Below are 21324 nucleotides of genomic sequence, written 5' to 3' on the forward strand. Positions count from 1 at the left end.
GCCGACATTAAACCAAACCTGTCACCAACACTTTCCACTGTTTAAGTTAACAAAAAAGTAGTGCCTACGTAGCTCCTTAAAAACGCGTCAATAATATAGAATATTGAATACCATTTTCCCCCAGACTAGATTTTCTAGAACAATTACATAATATTATATTAATGCTGCTTTCACAACATTGCAAAACATGGTACAGGCAAATGATGAAGTTTTTTCCAGAACAATTTCGGCGATTGAATTCCAATTGAAACGTTTGATTTGTAGGTGTTGCTCATAGACTGTACATTTCCAAACACAGAGTTGGTCTGAAGACTTTAAAAAATGAGAGTCAAAACTTAATTTATAACAATTACATTTAAACGTCTCTGCAAACCGTATACATTTAAAACGATTTACCAAAATAATAGTTTAATAGATTAAAAATATTTTTTTTAAATGCAGACACGCGTATATTACTTCATTACATCTATCTGCTAGAAGATAGCCTAGCATTTTTTTTCTTTTCTCACCCAAGACATTAAAGGTAGACAAGTTTATTTAAATTAATGATATAATCCTATAGGTCTATGATGTCTATATGACATACAAAGCTAAAATCCCAACATGCTCAATTTCAGCGCAGGTTTAAGACATAAATCTTTGACTAGATGAAGGATATTTAGTACTGGTGACGTAGACCAGGCAATGTAATATTTAGGGTTATAAATACCTGAGTGTCGAGGGTCCACAAGGGGTCGTTACGGTTGTTCAACTCGATGGATCACCTCTGTGACATCAGGTCAAAGGCGGGGGGTAAAGTGACTTTTCATTCAAATAAGAAACTAAAAAAGGCTTTTAAAAAAAATGTAAAAAGTAAAAAGTCCTAATGTGGTTCTAATTTAAAAAGCTGAATTAAAACGGTCCTCTCTCAAACAAACACTGAGCAAACACGGAATAGAAATTTGAAAATAAATCTGACACATCCTACCGATATTTGGTATAATTAAGTAAATTCTTGTGTTTTTTACTACGATAAAGGGAAATAAATGAGTAAAATGACCGTTTTCAAACAACTCATTTAAAAAAAAAGGTTTGAAAACGTTTTTTGTAAATTAATTCGTGTATGATAATCTTATTATTATGATTAAGAGAGGGTTGTTTTTTGGTTGTTTTTTTGTTTAAAGATCCCTTTCCTCGCGTGTCTCGGGTTCATCCATCATTCCACAAGGACGAGTCAACATCTGAACATGATGTGATCAATCAGTATCGATCAGCCGATTCCTGTGACCAGCCCTGCTTGTTTTCTGTACCAGCTTGTTTTTTTTTGAGCTGTTTTAAAACAGTTCTGCCTCTTCTCTGTTTCAGTTTATTTCATTTCGTCTTGTTTAGGCCTCTAAACTCTCTGGGCCTTCGTCGTATTCCCTCAGCTGCCCCCCCCCCCCCCAAACCGTTCTTTTGCATTTTTTTGCATTTTTTTGGGGGGGGGGGTCACATACTCCCTGCTCAAAAGAACGAATGAACGTAAAAAATAAAATTACAAAAATTGAAATGATGAATTCTTTTTCTGTATCTTTAAATTACATTTACTTTACTTTATTCCTCTTGATATACTTTTCAAATACGAATCAAATCTAAACCAATTAAATGTAGTCTAATTTGATATTTAAAAGATTAGTTTTCTCTACCTTTTATGTTTGTGACTCCACCTTTGCGCCTTGTTTTTTTTTTAAATATAAGGAACGAATTCTAATTTATTATAGTGGGGTTTTTTTGCTGGATAATTTCGAAAAAAAATGGGTTAATTAGTATTTTTGAATTTTATTATCTATATACTCCAAATAAACTCCCTTCCTGCTCCCGGTCAGGTTGTAAATTCTCACAAAGTTCTTCGTGACGTGACAATTTTCAAGCTTTTTTTTTTTTTTTTTTTAATTTCGTCACTGGCCACTTCCCACATTTGGACCTCTCCATCACAGAGATGCCACCTCTCCTTGGGGACCCTGATTTGTGAATCACGTGGACATGACCGAGAGTGTGGTGGGGGGTTTGTTGGATGAGATATGGTCATTTGTATTGACCGACTGACCACTGCGGGAGAGAGCTAAACGCGCTCCAGGAGCAACACACGACACAAGTGAACGCTGGCGCACGAACATGGCAGAAGGTACGTTTGGGTGTTTGGAGCTTCTTCTTCTTCCTTTTCTTTTATTGAAGAGTTTTATTCAGGAACGGTCGAAGTGAGTGAAGGGGCTGGGTTTCCTTGCATTGTCTTTGCTTGGAGGAGGTGTGTGTCTGTGTGTGTGTGTGTGGGGGGGGGGGGTCAGCAAATTCTAACCGATGACCCCCCCCCCCACACACACACACACACACACACACACACACACACACACACACACACACTCCCTCCCCTCATTGTTTAGGGGAAAAGGTTGCCAGCCCCCTTTTGTTTACCTCCCTCTCCCGCTTTCCCTCTCTCTGCGCAGCTTCTGCTTTTCACCACATTTTGCATGAAAGTGGCAATCTGCGAGGATTAGAAGGTTCTGAGGGCGGTAAAAGGGGGGATACTGTAGGTTTGGGTGCTGATTTGGACTCAAGGCAGAAGTGAAGACATGGGCTCTGTTTCGAACCAGGAATTCCCAGGTTGAGTAACTAAACAATCCGTATTAATTCAGCCGTGGTGCTGAGGGGCTGTCTGATCGATTGTAGCGGAACACTTTGAGGTTTTGTTCAGTCACGGGATGTCGGATCGAATCATTGAAACCTTTAGAAAATCAAATCTAAATTTTGCCAAACAAACTCTTGGATTTGGACCCCCACTCCCGTTCGCTGCTGTACTCCAGAAACCGATGATGGTCAAAAATCCCCATCAGTTTATTGCTTTGTTCGATTTTTTCGATTGATTGATGATGCGGCCAAGATAGAGAGGAAGTTTTGAAATGTGTAGATGTGTGTGTGTGTGTGTGTGTGTGTGTGTGTGTGTGTGTGTGTGTGTGTGTGTGTGTGTGTGACAGAGAAAGAGAGTGTGTGTGTGTGTGTGTGTGTGTTAATTTCTGACGTGTGAGCTGAATTTCTCTCACATTACTTCTCGTGGCAGGAGTGTGTAAGACCGAGGAAGATGAGGGACCGAGCACCGAAGAGGATTCACAGTCTTTCAACGGTATCGGCGTGTGTAAATGGTTCAACGTGCGCATGGGGTTCGGGTTCCTGTCCATGACCGACCGGGAGGGAGTACCACTGGACGAGCCGGTTGACGTATTCGTCCATCAGGTAAAATCACTGTGGCTGAAACTGTGAAACAACAACAACAACAATAACAACAACAACAAACACAACATCGCTGATGCACCAAAAAGTCCCTCGTGAGCTGCAGGAATTAGACCCCACCTGCTGCCAATGCAGCTTAATTGATTTCAAAGTCAAATCAGGCAGTCAGTGCGCAGTAAGATCTGAAATATTGACGAATGATAAGCACCATCTCTCTGAGTGGGTTTTAATTTTATGCTGTTTTTGAAAAAAAAAGAAAAGGGTGGTTAAAGGAAGTGTTGGGGGGGGGGGGTTGTATTTTAGCAGTGTGGTGGGTGTTTCTGCCCCAGAGGAACACGTGTTGAGCTGCAGGCCTCCCTCGTGGCGCAGGGGTGGCAAGTGATAAACTCTCTTAATATTGTGGCAACATAGTGCCCAGAAGATAAGTTGTGTTGTGTATGCATCACTGTGAGTGCGGGTGACATGAAAATAGATCATTTAAAGAAGGAGGAGGAGGAGGCGGGAGCATTGATCCCGCACTCTTGGCGGTGAAGAGTCGATACGCGGTCGTGTTGGAGGTCCGATTTTGTCACTTATCAATCTCTTGACAAAGAAGAGGAAGGTGGTTTTATTCAAGTGGCAGACAGTTGCTTTCAAACTTTCTTTAATGCAGCAACGTTGGAGACAGAGCTGACGTCATACGCTCCCTTGCCGTTTTATTAGGAACACCAACGAATGCAGTGTAGTTTAATTACTGCTCCTCATGAGTAGTGCTGCCATAATGAATTCATCAGTCCACGAAATCAGAGATAAAACTCAAGTAGTTTGGTCATCATTTCATCCTGTTTGTTTGTCATTTATGAGAAGCAAAAGTCTTTGGTTTTGGGACTGTTTGATTTACACAATAAGCAATTAGAACAACTCATGTTAGCTTCTTCAAAGTAAGTATTTATATGATGAATTATTATATATATATATATATATATATATATATATATATATATATATATATATATATATATATATATATATATAAAATCATCATCATCAATAATCATTTTCTTGCCATTTTATAGACCAAACAGTTCATGAATCTAAAAAGAACTGATAGATTCACCAATGATGAATGAAATCATTTTCCTGTCCTACTCAAGGGAACGTTACTGTGTGAGTCAGTGCGATGGCCAGTTTTTATGAAATTTGTGTCAGATGGTTGTTTTTTTAGAAAGCTGTTGTGTGTGTGTGTGTGTGTGTTTCCTTTTTGATATGTCAAGTTTCCCATTGATGTCAATTAAGAGTTTGAAAAATGATAAGGACTCCTCAGTACAGCCCATCAGCACAAGGCCAACCTCCAAAATGGCAGTTGAAATGCTACTTTTATGGAGATGTAAATGAAGGCGGTGGTTAATCAGCATGTATCACCCCATTTGTTTTCTGCTGGCATCTAAAACCATCAAACTTGTTGAGCACATCCAGTTGCTGCTCAAACTCCCACAATTAATGGATGAAAACCTTCCTCCACTTTTATATTCGGGTAGTCAATTGGGACTTGGTGAGGCTGGGGTTGCTGGTCCTCCTTAGTTCTCGTGTGTGTGTGTGCGTGTGTGTGTGTGCATGTGTGTGTGTGTGTGTGTGTGCGCCCCCCCCCCCCCCGTGCTGTCTGACAAGATAAAGGCTTAGCATGTGAATGAGAGGAGTCCCCACTAGCTGCTCATTCATCTCAAGGTTCCTGTCATAAAGTGATTAAAGGCTCTCTTCTGCCTGCTCAACCCCCTCTGTGTGTGGGTCTGTGTGTGGGTCTGTGTGTGGTATTGTCTTATACTCACTTAAGGGATTATTTTATTTGAAGGCCTTCCTCTCTAGAGACATACAAAATTGCAGTTGGGTTGTTACAGTTAAGCCCTCATTGTGCTGATGCATATCAAGATATTTAAATTTCATTGAAACTTAACGCCGGAAGTTGTGTTTTGATTAGTCATACCAAAAATGAGAGTTGATAAAGGAAAAAAAAAAACATTAACTGTTTGCTAGTTGAGGATTAAAAGTAGAGGCCCAGCAGTTTGGGGAAGGTATTAAATCAACTGCTGTTGGGTGCTGATTTTTTTTATTACCCAATCGATTTCGTTCTCCTCGTCTTGAAATCAAGTCAACTTCCCTCCAGATTCTTCAAGTGCAAGTTTAGACAGTAAAGTTCCAATGATCTTGATCTAGATTGCATAAGTATTTTCAATTATATTCAGAAGAATTACATAACCTTGTACTTCCACCTCTTTCACAATAAAAGCTTTACACGTGTGTCAATGATGGATTATATGGGGTTATGGCAATGTAAAAGACCTCAGCCCTAAAATTAGTGGCCACGTGTCAAGGAAAATAAACTCCCAGGATCCTCTGGCCTTTGTGCAGGTGGACAATAGAGCCATACATCTGAATGAAGCACCCCTCGGCCGTGACCGAGCCCCTCTTTGTCCCAGCAGCAGTCCTGCTTTTGTCCCTCGCAGCTCTGATGTCTTTCTCCATCTCATTCGGCTTTACAGACACATTCTGAACATAGCTGACTGTCGACGCCACTCAAATCGCCACAACTTCAGGTCCTTGGCGTGAAACGCTCCTCCCTGATTCTCTACCTGTCTGAGAATGACTTAGTTGAACCTGATATGAGTTTTTGAGGGTCTGTTAGGGGGGTGGGGAAGGTCACACATGGGAGAGGAAGTGGGTTAACGGTCACCAGAGGCTTGATGGGATTTGGGCTCAGCGGACATCCATGTTGCCACTCAAATGTCATGGCTCACCAGTTATTTCCACGCTATGTAGGACTTGGTAGCAGATGGTCAGAAGATGGCGGTTTTGTTTGTTTGTTTTTGTTTTTTTCACCATAAAAGCCAGCGTTCCGAGCCTCAACCACTACTGGTTGTGTATGCTGAAGGTCCATCTTGGAGATTACAATCTTTTAATTAGCGGCCTGGTCTGTCACTTGCTTTGGGTTTGACTCACAAGGAATTGAATAAGACAGACGTGAAGTCTCCCCCCAAAAAAAATGAAAGAGACAAAACAGGATTAATGTCTATCATCACAAACTTCATCCTTGATCTGCATCAAGCTGGGATTCACAGACTAATCTCATTATTTTATCAAGGGAATTTTAGAGGGAAGTTCCCATGTTGTGTTAGTCTCTCAGTTTTATCCTCCTTACACCTTCTTTCATCCTCTTTCCTTCTTTTCGGTAATAAGAACGGTTTCCAAAGAGAGGAGCCGCCTCAAATGCCATTTAAGGTGGTCATGGTTTGAATGTGGAGGTAAGCAGGAGAGAATTGTTTGTTAGCTTTCTAGACCCTCCACATCCATTGTTATCCTATTGATTATTCAGCCCATGCAATTTTGGTCCGCTTACACAAGCTTGTAAATGAAAACAGCATCTTTATTCCCCAAAAAGTGATTCGGCAGATTGAGGCAGCAGTATCGAAGCAGGTCCTTCCCCTCAACTTTTATCTTGCACGTTTTTCTGCCAAACAACTATCCAAGGAATGTCATCCTGATCCCCAACCTCCCAGAGAAGCCATGCCGCCTTCTCACCCCACCCCCAACCCTCATGCTAACCCCTGCATCCTGCAGTTTAGGCATAGTGGTGGAGGTGGTGGTGGTCAGTTTGTTAGTGGAGCTTTGTGATGTGGGTGGGGGCAGCTGTGTGGAATGCTGTTCCTCCAGAGAGGGGGATGGGTTGAAGGTTATCCTCATCAGGTTTACCTCTCAAACAGAAACAAAATAGACAAAGAAGCATTAAGCAACAGTGCCTTTTAATGTTGTGTGTGTGTGTGTGTGTGAGTGTGTGCGTAAGCAAAGGAGGGGCAGTCAGGTTTGTAATGTTTGCTCATTTATCAGGTGAGACAGAATGATCACCTTAAAATACCATAGTTGATAAGTCCTATCTTGACTCCGATAGCGCCGCGAAGTGTCAAACAAGTGGAGCTGTCAAAGTCTTCAATGGTGTTCAACATCAAAATTATTGATCCAGTTAATGATTTGATTCTTCAGCGGTCCCCAAACATAGTTTTAAAATATTCTTCCCATCTCCAGAGCAAGTTGCACATGGAAGGCTTCCGCAGCCTGAAGGAAGGTGAAGCCGTGGAGTTCACCTTCAAGAAGTCATCGAAGGGCCTGGAGTCGCAGCGAGTTACAGGACCCGGTGGAACCCACTGTGTGGGCAGCGACCGGAGACCCAAAGGCAAAAAGGTCCAGAAACGACGTTCGAAAGGAGATCGGTAAGCAGGGCGGGACAGAGGGACAATGATTTGAACTCTTTCATAAAGCAAAGTACATAAGTGTCAAAAGGTGACTCATGACACATGAATTTTTACCTTAAATCAGTGCAGAAAAAACAAGCTTGTATAGAATAAGAATATTCAGTACATGTCAGACTTTGACTGAAGATTGAAAAACTACAGGTCCTGATGCCATGCGAACCCCAAGAGTTCCAAAGTCCATGATCGACCATTGCTGTGATCAGTTGGAATCGGATAGGATAGTGTTTTAGCTTCCATTTTCCTTCCTCTCCCTCAACCCCAACCCCCCACCTCTAGCCCTAGCAAGGGTCACACCAGCAGGGTTGACGTGTGACCTGGATCAATAACTGTTTAAATCTGCAAGCCCCTGGTGAATTCACACTCGCTCTCTCTCGCTCTCTCACTCACTCTCTCTCTCTCTCTCTCTCTCTCTCTCTCTCCCCCTTTTTCTCTACCTCCCTCTGTCTTTCTAAACCCTTTCTGCAAAATCTGTTTTGCAACTCTGAAACCAAAAAGTCGAAAATTACAATGGAGAAACATGGAAACGAACAGCCTAGAACTTTTTAGAGGAGGAAGACACTTTTACCTATGCTTGTCTGTTGTTTGCAGTACTTCATGTAACATTTTCTTTGAGCATACCGTCTGCATGATCCTTTAGGAATTAGAGCAAAAGGCCACACAACCTAAGAATATTATGTCATCTAACAGCCCAGAGGTTTCTTGGAAAGCCTCAGAACTACGAGGAGGCCCTGATTTTTGGCATCATTCTTTGAATATCAATATAGCGGGGTTAGAGGTGTACCAGCTTCACCCCACTGTCAGTTGTGATTAGAGCCAGAGAGTAGTATGTGTGAGAACCGAGATCATTACCGCTTCAAAGAGTCCTGTGAGGCCTGCTGGGGTTCAATAACTCTCCCAAGACCACGCTAATCCATTGATAAGGTATCGTTCCCCTCCAGCGTATCTCATTATGCAATATTGGATGGTGTTTTTATTCAGGAATGGCTGATTGGAACAGATGATCAGGCATCCTTAGGACAACACCGTGATGTTTGATTCTAGCTCTCAGCTCAGGATTCATGGAAGCATACCTCAGTTATTTAGTCCATATTTCATGGATAATCTTTGCGAGCGCGTGTATGATGGAGGTAAGGGGAAAAGCTCCTGTCCATTTAATTGATAACAGATGCAAGAGCCCAGGCAAGCGGGTGAAAGGTCAGTGTTGCCATGGTAACAGTGTATGAGTAAATGCAAGGGGGCTGGGGGCTGGGGATGGGACTCGGGGTTAAAGAACTGAGGAGAGGGTGTGGGGGTCAGAGTTCAGAGGTCATTGCTGCAGCTTTTGGAGACAAAGGACCACTTCCCATTCCCTCCACTCTCCTCCTGATGGATGCTGATGTAGGGAGGGTGTGTGATGTGATGGTGTAGACACTGACACCATCCCAACGGCCACTACGACAAAGCCACACTGACCCTTTGGCAGCCACCCCGTCCAAACTTCTGCTACTTCAATGGTAGCACAGGCTGACCACACCACGCCCACCACCCATCTGTCTTCCGCTCCTGCACGCGTGGCCATTCTATAGATTATGTCAGAACAGAGGTGGCTAATGGTTCCCCTTATGGCTCTTGCTGGCCCCTCATGGTGTTCAGCTCTCTAGTTCAATGCCGGTTAAATGGGGGTCTTACTTTGGTCAATAGGGTTCCATAGGAGGCCTGCTGACAGCATGACAAGCTGGCAAGCTGTTTCCAATAACTTCAGATGTGGTGGAACATTCCACCTTTATCCTGCCACTTAATTCTTCAAATCTTGTCTTTAACTTCCTAATTGAATGTATTTTGAACCCCACAGACGCTCATTTTCAGATGCTGAGATGAAGATGTTTTATAATTGTCAAATATTTTTTCAACCATTCAAGAAAGGTTCTTTGGAATTTGTCATGTTCCTCCCTGAGCGCAGCGTGTGACCTGGGATGCCCTTGCAGTTTGAAACATTCCAGGTGAAATGTTGCCACCTAGTGGCAAAAAGGAAAAACTCCACACTAAAAAGTGCTCTGCCTACAATGTGATCACAGGTGTTTATAAGCAAGAAGTTGTTAAAACTAAATGAAGGATTTTGATGAAATTTGTTGGAAAGAAGGGTAATTTTAGAAGGAACAAGTGGGGAACTTTTGGAGGTATCCACATAGGCTCCATGGTGAAGGTATCCACATGAGTGTTGACTTGTTACTTCATTTAGGTGTTGGAGCTAATTGATTATGTACTCCTTTCTGTTTCAGGTGCTACAACTGCGGAGGCCTGGACCATCACGCCAAAGAGTGCAAGCTCCCACCCCAGCCCAAAAAGTGCCATTTCTGCCAGAGCATCGACCACATGGTTGCCCATTGCCCAATCAAAGCACAGCAGTCCTCACCGGGTTCTCAGGGAAAACCGTCCTCCTTGAGAGGAGACGAGGAGGAGCACAGTCACTCGGCACCGCCCCCCGAGACCTCGGATTAAAGGAGGAATCGGGTCCACACTGAAGCCAGGGAAGCACAGAAGCCAATCAAACTGCTTTGATGGAGAGGTGGGACGTAAGATCCACTTCCGCCTGAAGCTTCTTTTGGAACTACCTCAGGTTGAAAAAAAAAATTCTCGTGAAGAATGTTGCTGAAGTTTTCTTTTGTTGTTGTTTTCATTTTGGTGTAACACTCAGGAATACCGCTGTATTATTGCACTCAGGACGCTTTCTAAGAATCACTACTGTTCTTTGAGGGGTGAGATTGTAGTGAGCAATGACATCTAACAGATTCATTTCATAGATTCTACATTTTCTTCAGTGACGTGGCCTCTGCTCTGGATATTATAGCTCTGTAGTTTTTGCGTGACACCCAGTCATGTTCAGTGTCAACCTACACATATGCTGCCTTACCATTTTGTCTCCTTCCTGACTGTTACACCTGACTATCCAAGCAGGCAGAGACATGACAGTCGGTATCTCTGTGATGAATGTTAGTTTACATATCGCATGAGGGAATGGGGGGTGGGGGGGGGGGTGTTTGGGTATAGCTATAGGCAATGTATTGGCACCTGCCAATGTTGCAATTGACCATCCAGTTTTCCTGGGGCCAAATGAATGTCAGACCAGAAGTAGTCTCCTGCTTTCGGTCAGTTTGTGTTTTTCTCCTTTCATCATTTTCACCCAGTGTTTTGCTGGCTGTTTTAAAGGCGCGCAGTCGACCGTATTGTTTGATCTGCTACTTTCTTCGCCGCTGATGGCAAACCAGTTATTTTCTGCTCAGAAAACAGTTGTGGGTTTTTTGTTTTTGTTTTTTTTTGTTTTTTAGATTTGAATTGGGATTAAATCAAATCCTTTTTGCACAACAGTGTTAACACAAACATTATGTTAATGATTGCTGTGTGAAATTCTTTCTCATTACCTCAGTTTGGATTTGATGGAATTCCAACTGAAGTGAAACAAACACATGTACGTCATCACTTCTGATAAGATACTTGACCTGAACCGAGTTACTGAGGGTTCCAGCTAGCTCTCCTCTCGATACTTGAATGAAACGAGGCAGAATCAGACATGATGTTGCCAGTAGGATGCTGGTGTTTTTGTTTATATCCACTTCTAGGTAGTTATTTAAGACATTACCTCCCTATCACCCTTAGTAGGGTCATAGTTCAGGAACACCAAGCCTGCACGGAGGAGCCTGTAGAACTAGCTAGCTAATCAGCATTGTACTCCCGTTTTACAGGAGACGCTGACTGAGACTTATACACCCAATTTAATATATATGTAAAATTATTCTAAAGCGTTTTTTTTTTTAAAGAATCATACTACGTATTTATTTTCATCCACGAGTGCTGCCGCTTCTCCTTAAGCTCCTGTTGATGCCTCTCGAGCAATGAATGTTCAACTACATCAGGAAACCATCAAATCAAAGCTACAAAACTTGAGAAAACATTTAAGTGACATATTTTTTTTAACTTCTAGGTACTCGTAGTACTTTGTACATTTGCGCACGTTTGATAAATCTTCAGAGTAAATCACTGCAGTATGACTACAAAAACAAAAGTATACAGTACACACTGTGCAGATACATAGTATTATGAGGACTGACTGTGATTATGTTTGATTTCTTTTGCCTTGTATGATCTTTTTTTTTGTGTGTGTTGTGCACAATGAGCCTCTCTGACTGTAGGCCCATTGTCACACCTATCTATCTATCTATCTATCTATCTATGCCAAAACCAATGCAAAGTTACACTGCACTAATCATGTGTAGGCCTAATGCATTAATTTCTTTTTATATTCAGTTCAATCGCTTTTGAATATATGTTTCATATTTTATATATTTTTTACTGTTTGGAAAAAAACACTTACAGTCAGCTGCTTTTTTTTTTTTTTTTAGAAAAACAATTACCTCAACTCGTCGGCTCATCTCAGGAATTACCAATCTGAAAACTCAGGGATTGCTTCAGATTGTGTTGGAAAGAGTCGATGAGTGGCGCGATACAGCTGGGAGGAAACGTTCATCCTCGCCATGTGAAGCCTATGACAAAAGAGCCAAAGTGAAATGGCTCGCTAGTATCTACTTAAGGTGCAACAGTTTCTCTTTTTACTCATTTCAAAAGTACATGTTGATTATGACACATGAGATTTACAAGCTTTTTCACCCTCGTATGCTTGTTAACGTTTCATGCAGCCACATTTTTATATTTCTTTAGCAGAACATGCCATCGTATGATACGACGTGAAGAAAAAAAATGTTCCACTAATATTGTATTTTCCTCTATAATTGTTGTAGATGGGGATGTAGTAGAATGTTGTTAAGGGATTGGGGCTAGTAGTATATAATCCAGGGTTGTCTCATCTCAACACATGGCTGATGCTTGTTGTTTCAGACTATCAATGCTTATGACAAAGAGAATGAGTCATGGATGATACTCTTATTCTGCTGTTTTTGGTCGTATTTTTATTGGTTTCCATTCATGATGTAAAGGACGGGGAAAGATTTAAGCTTCCTGATCAAGTTTGGAGAAGTCAGGGGGAGATTTTTTTTTTCTTGCGCTCAAAACACATATATTTTGAGACCACAACCCGTAATTTTTTTCCCCCTTTTTAGTTATTCAAAGACCAACCGACTCCATCATTTAATTAACTTGTGGCCATAAGATGTCACTTGTTTAAAAAAAACAAAACTTGACTGATAGAGTAAGTTAAACCTCATGGCCACAAATTGAGAAAAGGGAACAAGTTATATGTTGTAGCCTCAAAATAACTAAATTGAGAAGTCAGGTTATATCTTGTTGCCTTAGTTATTTTTTCTTCTTTTTCACCCAAAGAATCCCTCTATTGCCACCCCAAGACTGTGTAATGTTATGATGAATTTTCCAATTACGATTGCAGTGTAACCTGACCTACAGTGAATCTGACACCCACTTTATTTAGATAAAGGTTAAATGAAAGTGCTGTATTGTAATATTTGCAATCTTTCGCTGTCCTTAGCGATGTTTTCAAAGTATTATTTGAGAACTCAGACAGACATTCGGATTGCAACAAACCTCTTTGACCCCTCAGTGATGTGTTATTGTGATTTGATTGTCGGGTGGTAGATGGTTTAGATATACCTTGAAAATCCAAGGACCTGTAAGATGACTGTGCTCAGGGTAACATTGGTCACATGTATCACCGTTTGCTTTCCCCATGTGCTTTCCATGGTACATCTTGTTTTCGACCATCAGCCATTTAATTTGTGGTGGTGTATCTTTTCGGGTAAATGGCTTGAGCTGCTTCCAAAAAAAAAAAAAAAAAAAAAATGAAATGTGCATTTATTACTGATGAATGTATCCATGTTTACCGCCATAAAACTACAATTATCTTGATCTCAGGCGATTGACGGCTAGATTGTCGAAACATGAGCAGCATGAAGACTTTTCAAAGTATTACTGTGATTATGTTTCGATATGTAAACATCTGCTCCATTTCATAATAAATATGTCAATATTCAAGTGTGATTTTCATTTTGTCATTTTCTTAGAGCAGAAATTATAAGACATTAGGTGATCTGCTTTACACAATTGCCAGAAATTCGAGACACAGTAATGGGAGAGGCACTAACATAACATTACATATAATATTCATGTTCTATTGTGACTAAAAGTAGCCTTACTTAGCTGTGAACTACATCTAAATAAAAAAAGGACCTGTGAAAGTGAAAAACATGCACAAAGGATATGGCGGTCACCAATTTTTTACAACTTTAAAACCAAAGTTTTCTGTTTTAATTGTATGTAATCAACCTAAAATCTTTTTTTTTCTCTAGTGGGAAAAGACTCGTAGGGTAAGATTTAGAAACGACTATTTTTAAGTCCAGTCCCTCTTAATGAAGTCGTGAAAACCCACGTAAACATTCAATTCCTGGTTTGTTTTTTTTCTGCCTGCCACTTCTATATCGTCCCCAAAATGGGCAGTGCAGTTACCGCCTGTGCCCACTACGAGCGCTGTTGTCTGTTTATCATCTCGATCGCTCAATCACACGTGGTAACATCCAATATGGCAGACTTGTGCAACGATGTTAGCTACACTACTCCAAAGATAACACTTAACGAATCGTAGGGTTGTTTTTATACTTTAGTTGATTATAGCGTCAGAATGTGGCTGTTACTCCACGCAGTTTCCTCAAGTCGTCAGAGAACCTGGCGAAAAAACGTCGTTGCTCTTTTCAAATTAGCAAGGCACCGAGATCGTGCTAACGTTCGTCTCTTTAGTCAGTCAGCTGGACTCTCCGCTCGAACATGTAAAGCCCTTCAGTACAGAAGACACGGAGACCCTCTTCACGTCCTTCAGTAAGACCTTTGGCCGCGGTTTGTTGTTTGACTTTTTCGTTTTACCGAGCGGATGAGGTACCTGTGGTTAGTCTCAGTTTGTCCAGCTGACGTCAGGTGCTAATTTTTTACATGAAATATATCATGAAAGAGGCTGTAACGATTGTGGTTTACCTAAATCCATCCATCCATCCATCCATTTTCTTCCGCTTATTCCTGTTAAGGGTCGCGGGGGGCGGGAGAGCGGCTACAGGCGAGAGGCGGGGTTCACCCTGGTCAGGTCGCCAGTGGTTATACTAAATGTCCCAGTAAATGAAAAACTATGAATACCGTGGCTTTCCTTTTATAACGCATAATGCGTGTTGTGTTGAGTTTCTATGTAGTTCATTTATTTATTTCGCCAGGGAGGTCAATCAACCAGCGGCTTTAAAAACAATGTTATTTTCATTCTTGATCAGTCTCTTATCAGAAAGAGGGACACAAGCCCAACTTTTTTCTGCCAAATAACTGAAGGATTAATGAGTCAAAGCAGGAAAAACTCAAGTAATTGAGCAGGCTTCATTTGAAGTGGATTTTACAAACTCAGATTTCATATCTTGTTATTTGCTGGTGCAATCATTAGTTGAAATTTAGAATAAAAGGGACAAAGATGGAAATAAGGTGTGAGGGCATTGCATATGATACTTTTGACTTGTCGATAAACCTAAGTAATCCCAACCAAAAGGAAATAGCAAAAGATTGGTTAAAAAGTGCCTGATGCATTGAATTACAATACTATTTTGATTGCCAGGTTGGAGGATATAGACCTCCCTCCCATTGGTGCGAAGGATGTCCTGGTTAAGATGCTGGCAGCTCCGATCAACCCATCCGACATCAACATGCTCCAAGGTGAGACGTACCATCGTTGCTCTCACGCTTGGGAGCAGCACTTGTAAATCACGTAAATAAGCAGCTTATCAAACAATCTTGTTTCAGGAACGTACGCTATCCTGCCAGAGCTCCCGGCTGTCGGGGGCAATGAGGGAGTGGCCCGTGTTGAAGAAGTGGGCAGCCAGGTGAAGTCTCTCAAAAAAGGAGATTGGGTTATCCCCAGAGATGCTGGTCTGGGTAAATGAGCACTTGCAGTATGTCAGTGAGTGTGTAGAGTGACTGTATATTCTCCCTGTGAGAGATTTTTGGGGTTGTGCGTGTGCAGGGACATGGAGGACAGAAGCTGTGCTGGCTGAGGACGATGTTGTCTCCCTGCCAAATGACATTCCCTTGTTGTCTGCTGCCACACTCGGGGTGAATCCCTGCACCGCCTTCAGGATGCTCTCTGACTTTGAAGACCTCAAGCCAGGTAACGATGTCATCATGTTGGGGGCAACTCAACTCCCTCAACTCATGACATAGTTCCCTTTAACAGATACAGTCGAGGAGTTATTTTAATGACCCACTTCAAAATGGAAATGTAATCAGCAGTAAGGTCACACTTTGATACTGAAACATGTACTTCTAGTTGTATTCTCACACAGCATTAAAAACAACCATTTCCTGATACTTTCAGATTTTAATAACACGTAATGAGGAGCCCTGCACCCACTAACCTCAAGAGTTCATTATGCAAAACGCAAATTGCACCTGCGGTCAAAGTTTGTACATTTGTTTTTCCGTGGGCGTCCTGTCCATCCAGGTGATACTGTGATCCAGAATGCAGCCAACAGTGGAGTCGGGCAGGCTGTTATACAAATTGCTGCAGCGAGAGGAATTAACACCATCAACGTTGTTCGAAACAGGTATACCCAGGCACGATAATTTGGAATTTAAGTGTGTAATGTTGCACATTTGTGAATGTATGAAATAGAGTCTAAGCTCAGCTGACGCTTGTCTGAATCTGACCGGCGTTCCCTTCGAAGCACCTACTCAGAGCCAGTACGGCGTTCTGTCCCACATTCTAAATAGACGCTTGACTTTATTACAGTAATAAACTCAACTGTGTTTTCCATCAAAGGCCAGAGTTCGCACAGCTGAGCGATAGGCTGAGGGCCATCGGAGCAAGTCATGTGATCAATGAGGAGGCACTCAGACGACCTGAGATGAAGGAGCTGTTCAAGGTCTGCGGGGCTGAACACCACTTTAAAGATGTGATTGTTCTTATCTTTGAATGAACTCAATCCTTTCTTTTTAATCTTTAAAGTCTTGTCCAAAGCCTAAACTGGCATTAAATGGAGTTGGAGGCAAGAGTGCAACAGAACTGCTGCGTCATTTACAGTGAGTTGATATTATACAAATACAAGGACGCATAAAGGCGGATCTTAACTTGCTACTTTTATTGCAGGGTTGGAGGATCCATGGTGACATATGGAGGGATGGCTAAACAGCCTGTTACTGTCCCTGTGGTAAGATGAACCCTGCTGTGACAATCAACATTTAACAATCAGTCCCTGCTTGTACATCTGATCTGACCTGCTCTCTCCAGAGTGCTCTCATTTTTAAGGATGTGAAAGTTCGCGGATTTTGGGTCACACAGTGGAAGCGAGATCATCCACACGGTGAGTTGGCATGGCTATACCACTCCTGCAGAAAAAGAAGAACCGCTTCAAAATTAATTTTATAAGTAAACCAACTTTCTCTCTTTTTGAAGGAGCATTTAGAGCCATGCTGGTTGAACTGTGCTCCCTGATCCGCCAAGGAAAGCTGACGGCTCCTGCCTGCAGTGAGGTGAGCCTCCAAGAATACGGCCAAGCCCTGGACGCCGCCATGCAGCCGTTTACCGCTGCCAAACAGGTCCTGATCATGTGAACTTGTCTCAGTGCAGCCCTCTGTGTGACTGATTCATCACTCATCTGTTGCTTCAACACATTAAATAAATATATCCTCACAGAAGGCTCAAAGTCCAGTATTGTCATGTTATATGTCCAATATAACCAGGTAACTTCCACTTGGTTTAATGGCAGTAATTACAAGCTCATTTCAACTTTATACAGTGACATTAGGTCACCTGAAACCCTCATAATTTTGCTTTTCCTATAAGGTACGTAGTTTAACCATTTCTAAACAACAAATTTAATGCTGCAGTTCTACTGATATTCACAGGAGGTTCATTGCTCCTTTTGAAATAACATTACATTTTTATGTGAGAGCATCTGGTTTATAAGATACAGCAAAGCCAGACAGACACACGCTGTAAGATGATGCATAATAGGAATTAAAAAAGAATCCTTTATTTATAGGAAATAAGATCCAGTACCAGTAAAAGTGTATACTGTAAAGGGGGAAGCAGATCCGAAATTTTGATTGTTTAAAAGAAATACTAACACAGTCACAGAATCACAGTTCCTGATCTTGAAACAAACCTTCAGTAATCTGTGGTAGCCATCATCTGTGGTGTGAATGCTTATCACTGATGATTACTGGCAAACAGACTCGCCGCTACACAGAGAATCGGTAGTAAACTGCCTTGAAAGGAAGCGGATCCTTCTCCTGCTACACATTCCTGATACTCCTCAAAGCCCACCTGTCTGGCTGCACACACATGGTCAGTGCGGCAGTCGCTGTCGCACTCCGACAGGTCATAGCTGACAGAGTTGAACTCGTAGTACTTCTGGAGGTAGCAAAGGTCATTAGCTATCCGTTCCAGGACCTGGTGCATGGATGACGGCGAGGCATCTGGTACTCTGAAGCTCTCTGTGAGGCGGTACTCCTTCTCCCAGCGCGCCCGGGCAGCATTGGCGTGAGTCAGGTTCAGGTAGTAGGTCACCACATCCTGTGTTTGGTTGGTGAGTTAAAGAACAGAAACCAGAGTCCTGAACATCTGTCATAAATGAACCTTTATTAATTTGGATGGGACTTGGTCTGAAATGTACTTGACATACTCGTAACTGGCTTTTTAAGCCATGTGAACTACGATTTGGTTGGTTTGGAAGCTGACAGGAAGTTTGGCAGATAGTTAAAAAAAAAAAGATTAAAAGTCCTAATTAAGAGAACGGAAGTTGAAATTAACATAAATCTGTAAATATAGATATTTGAACGTAAAGATTTTTTACTGATTTCGTTATTTGGACTTTGTGCCTCATCATTTTGATCCTCTCTCTCATAATAGTTTCATACCATTGGAATATTTTTGTCGCCAAGATTTTATTAGATGTTTGTTGGTTTTTCTGGAGGAAATGGACTTCCATAGGTTTGTATCATTATTCCTATAATAAAAAAAATAATTTGGTAGGCTGTGTCTTACACATTCAGGTGTGAATTATATAGATGCAGTGTGCCTATTCTTGACTTACTTTGACCAGGAGTGTTTGTGTGTCATATTCAAAGATGCGAATCCCGGGGTTGTTGGCACCCTCCACCACTCCAGGCAGTGTTGTTTTCCATGGTGTGACCCCTGGGCTGAGGAACATGGTGCTGATAGGAGAGTCTGTACGAACAGAGAGATAATCCTCACCTATGACCTGGATTTTTAGGGAACATTTTGACACCCGATGAAGGTAAAAGTTAAGAGGCTGCGTAAAAGCATGAGTGATGCAGGTACAAGTTAAAAGCTACCAGTAGCCGTAAGATTACTTTTTAAGTCGTAGAACATGCGGAAGCTGTCAGTGTGGTGGTGACCGAAGAACTGTCCGAGTATGACAGCATGATGCTTCCGAATTAACTCCAGGTACTGCTTGTTGAACTGTGGCATGAACCAAGGTTTATCTCTCTTTTTCTCAAAGAAACCTGGTGGAACGTGCCCTACGATGTACACCTAGAAGACAAAATCAAGTTTTATATAGTGTAGATGAAAGACTCTGCGAAGCATGGGTGAAGACGCCGTAACAGCGTGCAAAAGAAAACTCTGTTTGACAATAAGACAAACAGGATATATGTAAATGTTTTCTTCCTATTGAGCCTCATCGCTGGCACCAAAAAGAGAAAAGAGAGATATAGCGTGCACTGTCAAACTCAAATGACTCCCCTTGCAACACACAAATAAACAAGATGTTTTGCCTTCTCTTTGTCTCTGGCTGCCTCTGCTAGAACTCGGTCTGCCCAGCTGAACTGGCCCGCTGGGTCCTCCATGTCCTGGGTCAGCTTGTTCTGGTCATAGTAGAGATTTGTGTTGAGAACCATCATCCTGAAACCGGTTTGATTCAGCAGTTTCTCTGTGTAATATCCGCCTGTGAAAGAGGTATATGGTGAAATAACTCCCAACTACAGTAATACAATGAGGTGATCGGTTTAAATATCAAATATGATCTCAAATAATCCACCTTTTTTAAATGTTTTCAAGGAGTCTGGCTCCAACCAGTCCTTCCACATTTCTGCTATTTTGTTATAGATGCCGCTTGGCCCTGGTGGTAGCTGGCTCTTCGGGTGGTAGTCATGGTTTCCCAGGGCAGAGTAGACTTTAGTGTCTAAAGAAGGAAATACAGAGAACATTTATAAGAAGCGCAATGAGTAGTGAAACACTCAAATGTCCATCTTCAATGTTTTCTCATCAAAGTGCCTCTATAATTCACACACATACTTGGAAAGACAAGTTGTATGATGTCTGTGAGCTTGCTGATGATGTGGAGCACCAACTCTTCTCCCAGATCAGCGTTGGGTATGTGTGGCGTGTCATCTCTAAGAAACCACATGTTCAAAATCACCTTCACTGTATAAAAATAGATTATGACTGAGCGGAAATGATTTCATGGACCCAAGGATGTTCACTCAAATAGAGCTCATTTATAATGAGGACTCACAGTAGGCAACTTTCTGTGGGCTAGTTTGGAAGCTTTGTTGCGTAATAAATATAAACATGATGAAAAAGTATGAATTTGTGCTCTTGGAAATTAAAATAAAAAAGTCGGATTCATGAACAGTTAACGATGAGGCAACACACCCTGTCCATACAATAAAATCCGGGTCTGGGAGAATATCCTTCATGGCATATATGGAGGAGTTGATCAGGGACCACGGCGAGTCACAAACATAGTCTCCGTATTTCCCCGCATTGGCTACAGGTCTTTTACCGCTCGAGTCGCACACCCTTTCGGCGTTGCTCAGGTTGTACGTGTGATCCCAGTGCAGATCCGTGATGTGCCAGAAGTTGCCTGGTCAAACACAACGCGTAAAAGCCGACATGAAGCCGTCCGTGCGCTTTCAACTGGATAATATTTTTGAAAGAATTCACCCCCCCCCCCCCAACACCCAACATACCTGACAGGGCATGAACCTCTTCTAAAAGCAGACAATATAAAAACAGCTTCACTCCCTTCATGATGAGGAAAGCAGATCTTCCAGACTCGTCCAGGTTTGAGTACAAAAGGGCAGAGTCGGTCTGACGCGTCTTTGGCGTCACAGGTTTATAACCACTTTAGTTTCATGATTATCTACAGGATACGTAGGATACATTAAACCATTAATTTGAAGCTTTCAATATTTTAGCAAGCCAGTGACTCAAAATCAATAGCAGTTAATTTTAAAATACAAACTGGAAAACTAGACACTTGAAGAAAAACTGCATTTTTACATATAGCATAGGACTTTATATTCCTATAGGGCGCCCGATGAAACATCCCACAGTCGTTTAATTGAGCCATCCACTCCAGCTGTTAACATTACTTATTTATGTGTAATGCATTTCAGTGCTTCATCTATTTCTCACGGCTATTTCAACGCACAATAAATCTTTTTTTCTTCTCCTCAATAGCACCGGTGACCTGTGACCTCGTGACTCCTAATCAATACCAGATATTATCGCAAGACTGGTGAAATAAATCTCACACCTTCATGCAATTTACCGCCTCCTATAAATTTACATCAATGTTTTAAATGGAAAATGCACAGTTGTCTAAAACCTTGAATGTTACGTGACCTACTGAATTCCAATAAATACAGATAAAGATATAATGAAAGCACTGGTAGAATATAGCGCATCTTATTGTAGCAATCACGAGGGCAGCAAAGCCTCCAGTTAAAGTGGAGAATTTATATTATAAAATCCCAGAATTTTGTCTTTCAGGTCATACTTAAAAGCTGTAGACCGTATTTGTCACCGTGT

General features: G+C 41.7%; 3 protein-coding genes across 5 annotated transcripts; 2 read left to right on the forward strand and 1 right to left on the reverse strand.

Moving 5' to 3' along the window:
- The first annotated feature begins 1846 nt into the window (after positions 1-1846).
- On the forward strand, positions 1847-13465 carry lin28aa (lin-28 homolog Aa). Of its 3 annotated transcripts, XR_015118524.1 has the most exons (5): positions 2552-2619; positions 3074-3246; positions 7297-7481; positions 9782-10119; positions 11900-13465. XR_015118524.1 is itself a non-coding variant. In XM_086218048.1 (4 exons), exons 1-4 carry the CDS (start codon positions 2134-2136, stop codon positions 9999-10001), a joined length of 588 nt encoding a protein of 195 aa, XP_086074174.1. In that variant the 5' UTR covers positions 1847-2133; the 3' UTR covers positions 10002-10473. The 3 variants fall into 3 exon arrangements, 2 of the variants coding, with proteins under 2 accessions (XP_086074174.1, XP_086074173.1); XM_086218048.1 differs by lacking the exons at positions 2552-2619; positions 11900-13465 and adding an exon at positions 1847-2143 and having other exon boundaries at positions 9782-10473; XM_086218047.1 differs by lacking the exon at positions 11900-13465 and having other exon boundaries at positions 9782-10473.
- Positions 13466-14012: 547 nt separating this feature from the next.
- On the forward strand, positions 14013-17193 carry mecr (mitochondrial trans-2-enoyl-CoA reductase). Its single transcript, XM_086218045.1, has 10 exons — positions 14013-14336; positions 15106-15203; positions 15291-15422; positions 15511-15654; positions 15988-16090; positions 16306-16408; positions 16492-16565; positions 16633-16693; positions 16774-16846; positions 16939-17193. Exons 1-10 carry the CDS (start codon positions 14143-14145, stop codon positions 17094-17096), a joined length of 1140 nt encoding a protein of 379 aa, XP_086074171.1. The 5' UTR covers positions 14013-14142; the 3' UTR covers positions 17097-17193.
- A 292-nt stretch (positions 17194-17485) lies between these two features.
- smpdl3b (sphingomyelin phosphodiesterase acid like 3B) lies at positions 17486-21267 on the reverse strand. Its single transcript, XM_086218049.1, has 8 exons — positions 20481-21267; positions 20164-20374; positions 19804-19901; positions 19547-19690; positions 19284-19453; positions 18861-19041; positions 18581-18714; positions 17486-18060 (listed from the first exon to the last, which is right to left on the reverse strand). The coding sequence occupies exons 1-8, from the start codon at positions 20539-20541 to the stop codon at positions 17695-17697; spliced, it is 1365 nt and encodes a 454-aa protein (XP_086074175.1). The 5' UTR covers positions 20542-21267; the 3' UTR covers positions 17486-17694.
- Positions 21268-21324: the final 57 nt, after the last annotated feature.

This window comes from Aulostomus chinensis, chromosome 11 (assembly GCF_037954235.1).
Source record: "Aulostomus chinensis isolate RoL2024-O1b breed Wild chromosome 11, RoL_Achi_v1.0, whole genome shotgun sequence".
Taxonomy (NCBI): Eukaryota; Metazoa; Chordata; class Actinopteri; order Syngnathiformes; family Aulostomidae; genus Aulostomus; species Aulostomus chinensis.

Bases quoted from the DNA above. Each gene is read 5' to 3' on its own strand.
- lin28aa (XM_086218047.1), top strand. From the start codon at position 2,589: ATGGGCTCTGTTTCGAACCAGGAATTCCCAG. The intron at 3,247-7,296 runs GTAAAATCACTG...TCCCATCTCCAG, and splicing joins TTGACGTATTCGTCCATCAG to AGCAAGTTGCACATGGAAGG. The intron at 7,482-9,781 runs GTAAGCAGGGCG...TTTCTGTTTCAG, and splicing joins CGACGTTCGAAAGGAGATCG to GTGCTACAACTGCGGAGGCC.
- mecr (XM_086218045.1), top strand. From the start codon at position 14,143: ATGTGGCTGTTACTCCACGCAGTTTCCTCAAGTCGTCAGAGAACCTGG. The intron at 15,423-15,510 runs GTAAATGAGCAC...GTGCGTGTGCAG, and splicing joins CCCCAGAGATGCTGGTCTGG to GGACATGGAGGACAGAAGCT. The intron at 16,409-16,491 runs GTCTGCGGGGCT...TAATCTTTAAAG, and splicing joins AGATGAAGGAGCTGTTCAAG to TCTTGTCCAAAGCCTAAACT.
- smpdl3b (XM_086218049.1), bottom strand. From the start codon at position 20,541: ATGAAGGGAGTGAAGCTGTTTTTATATTGTCTGCTTTTAGAAGAGGTT. The intron at 19,902-20,163 runs GTGTGTTGCCTC...GTGGTTTCTTAG, and splicing joins GATTTTATTGTATGGACAGG to AGATGACACGCCACACATAC. The intron at 19,454-19,546 runs GTGGATTATTTG...CCTCTTTCACAG, and splicing joins CTTGAAAACATTTAAAAAAG to GCGGATATTACACAGAGAAA.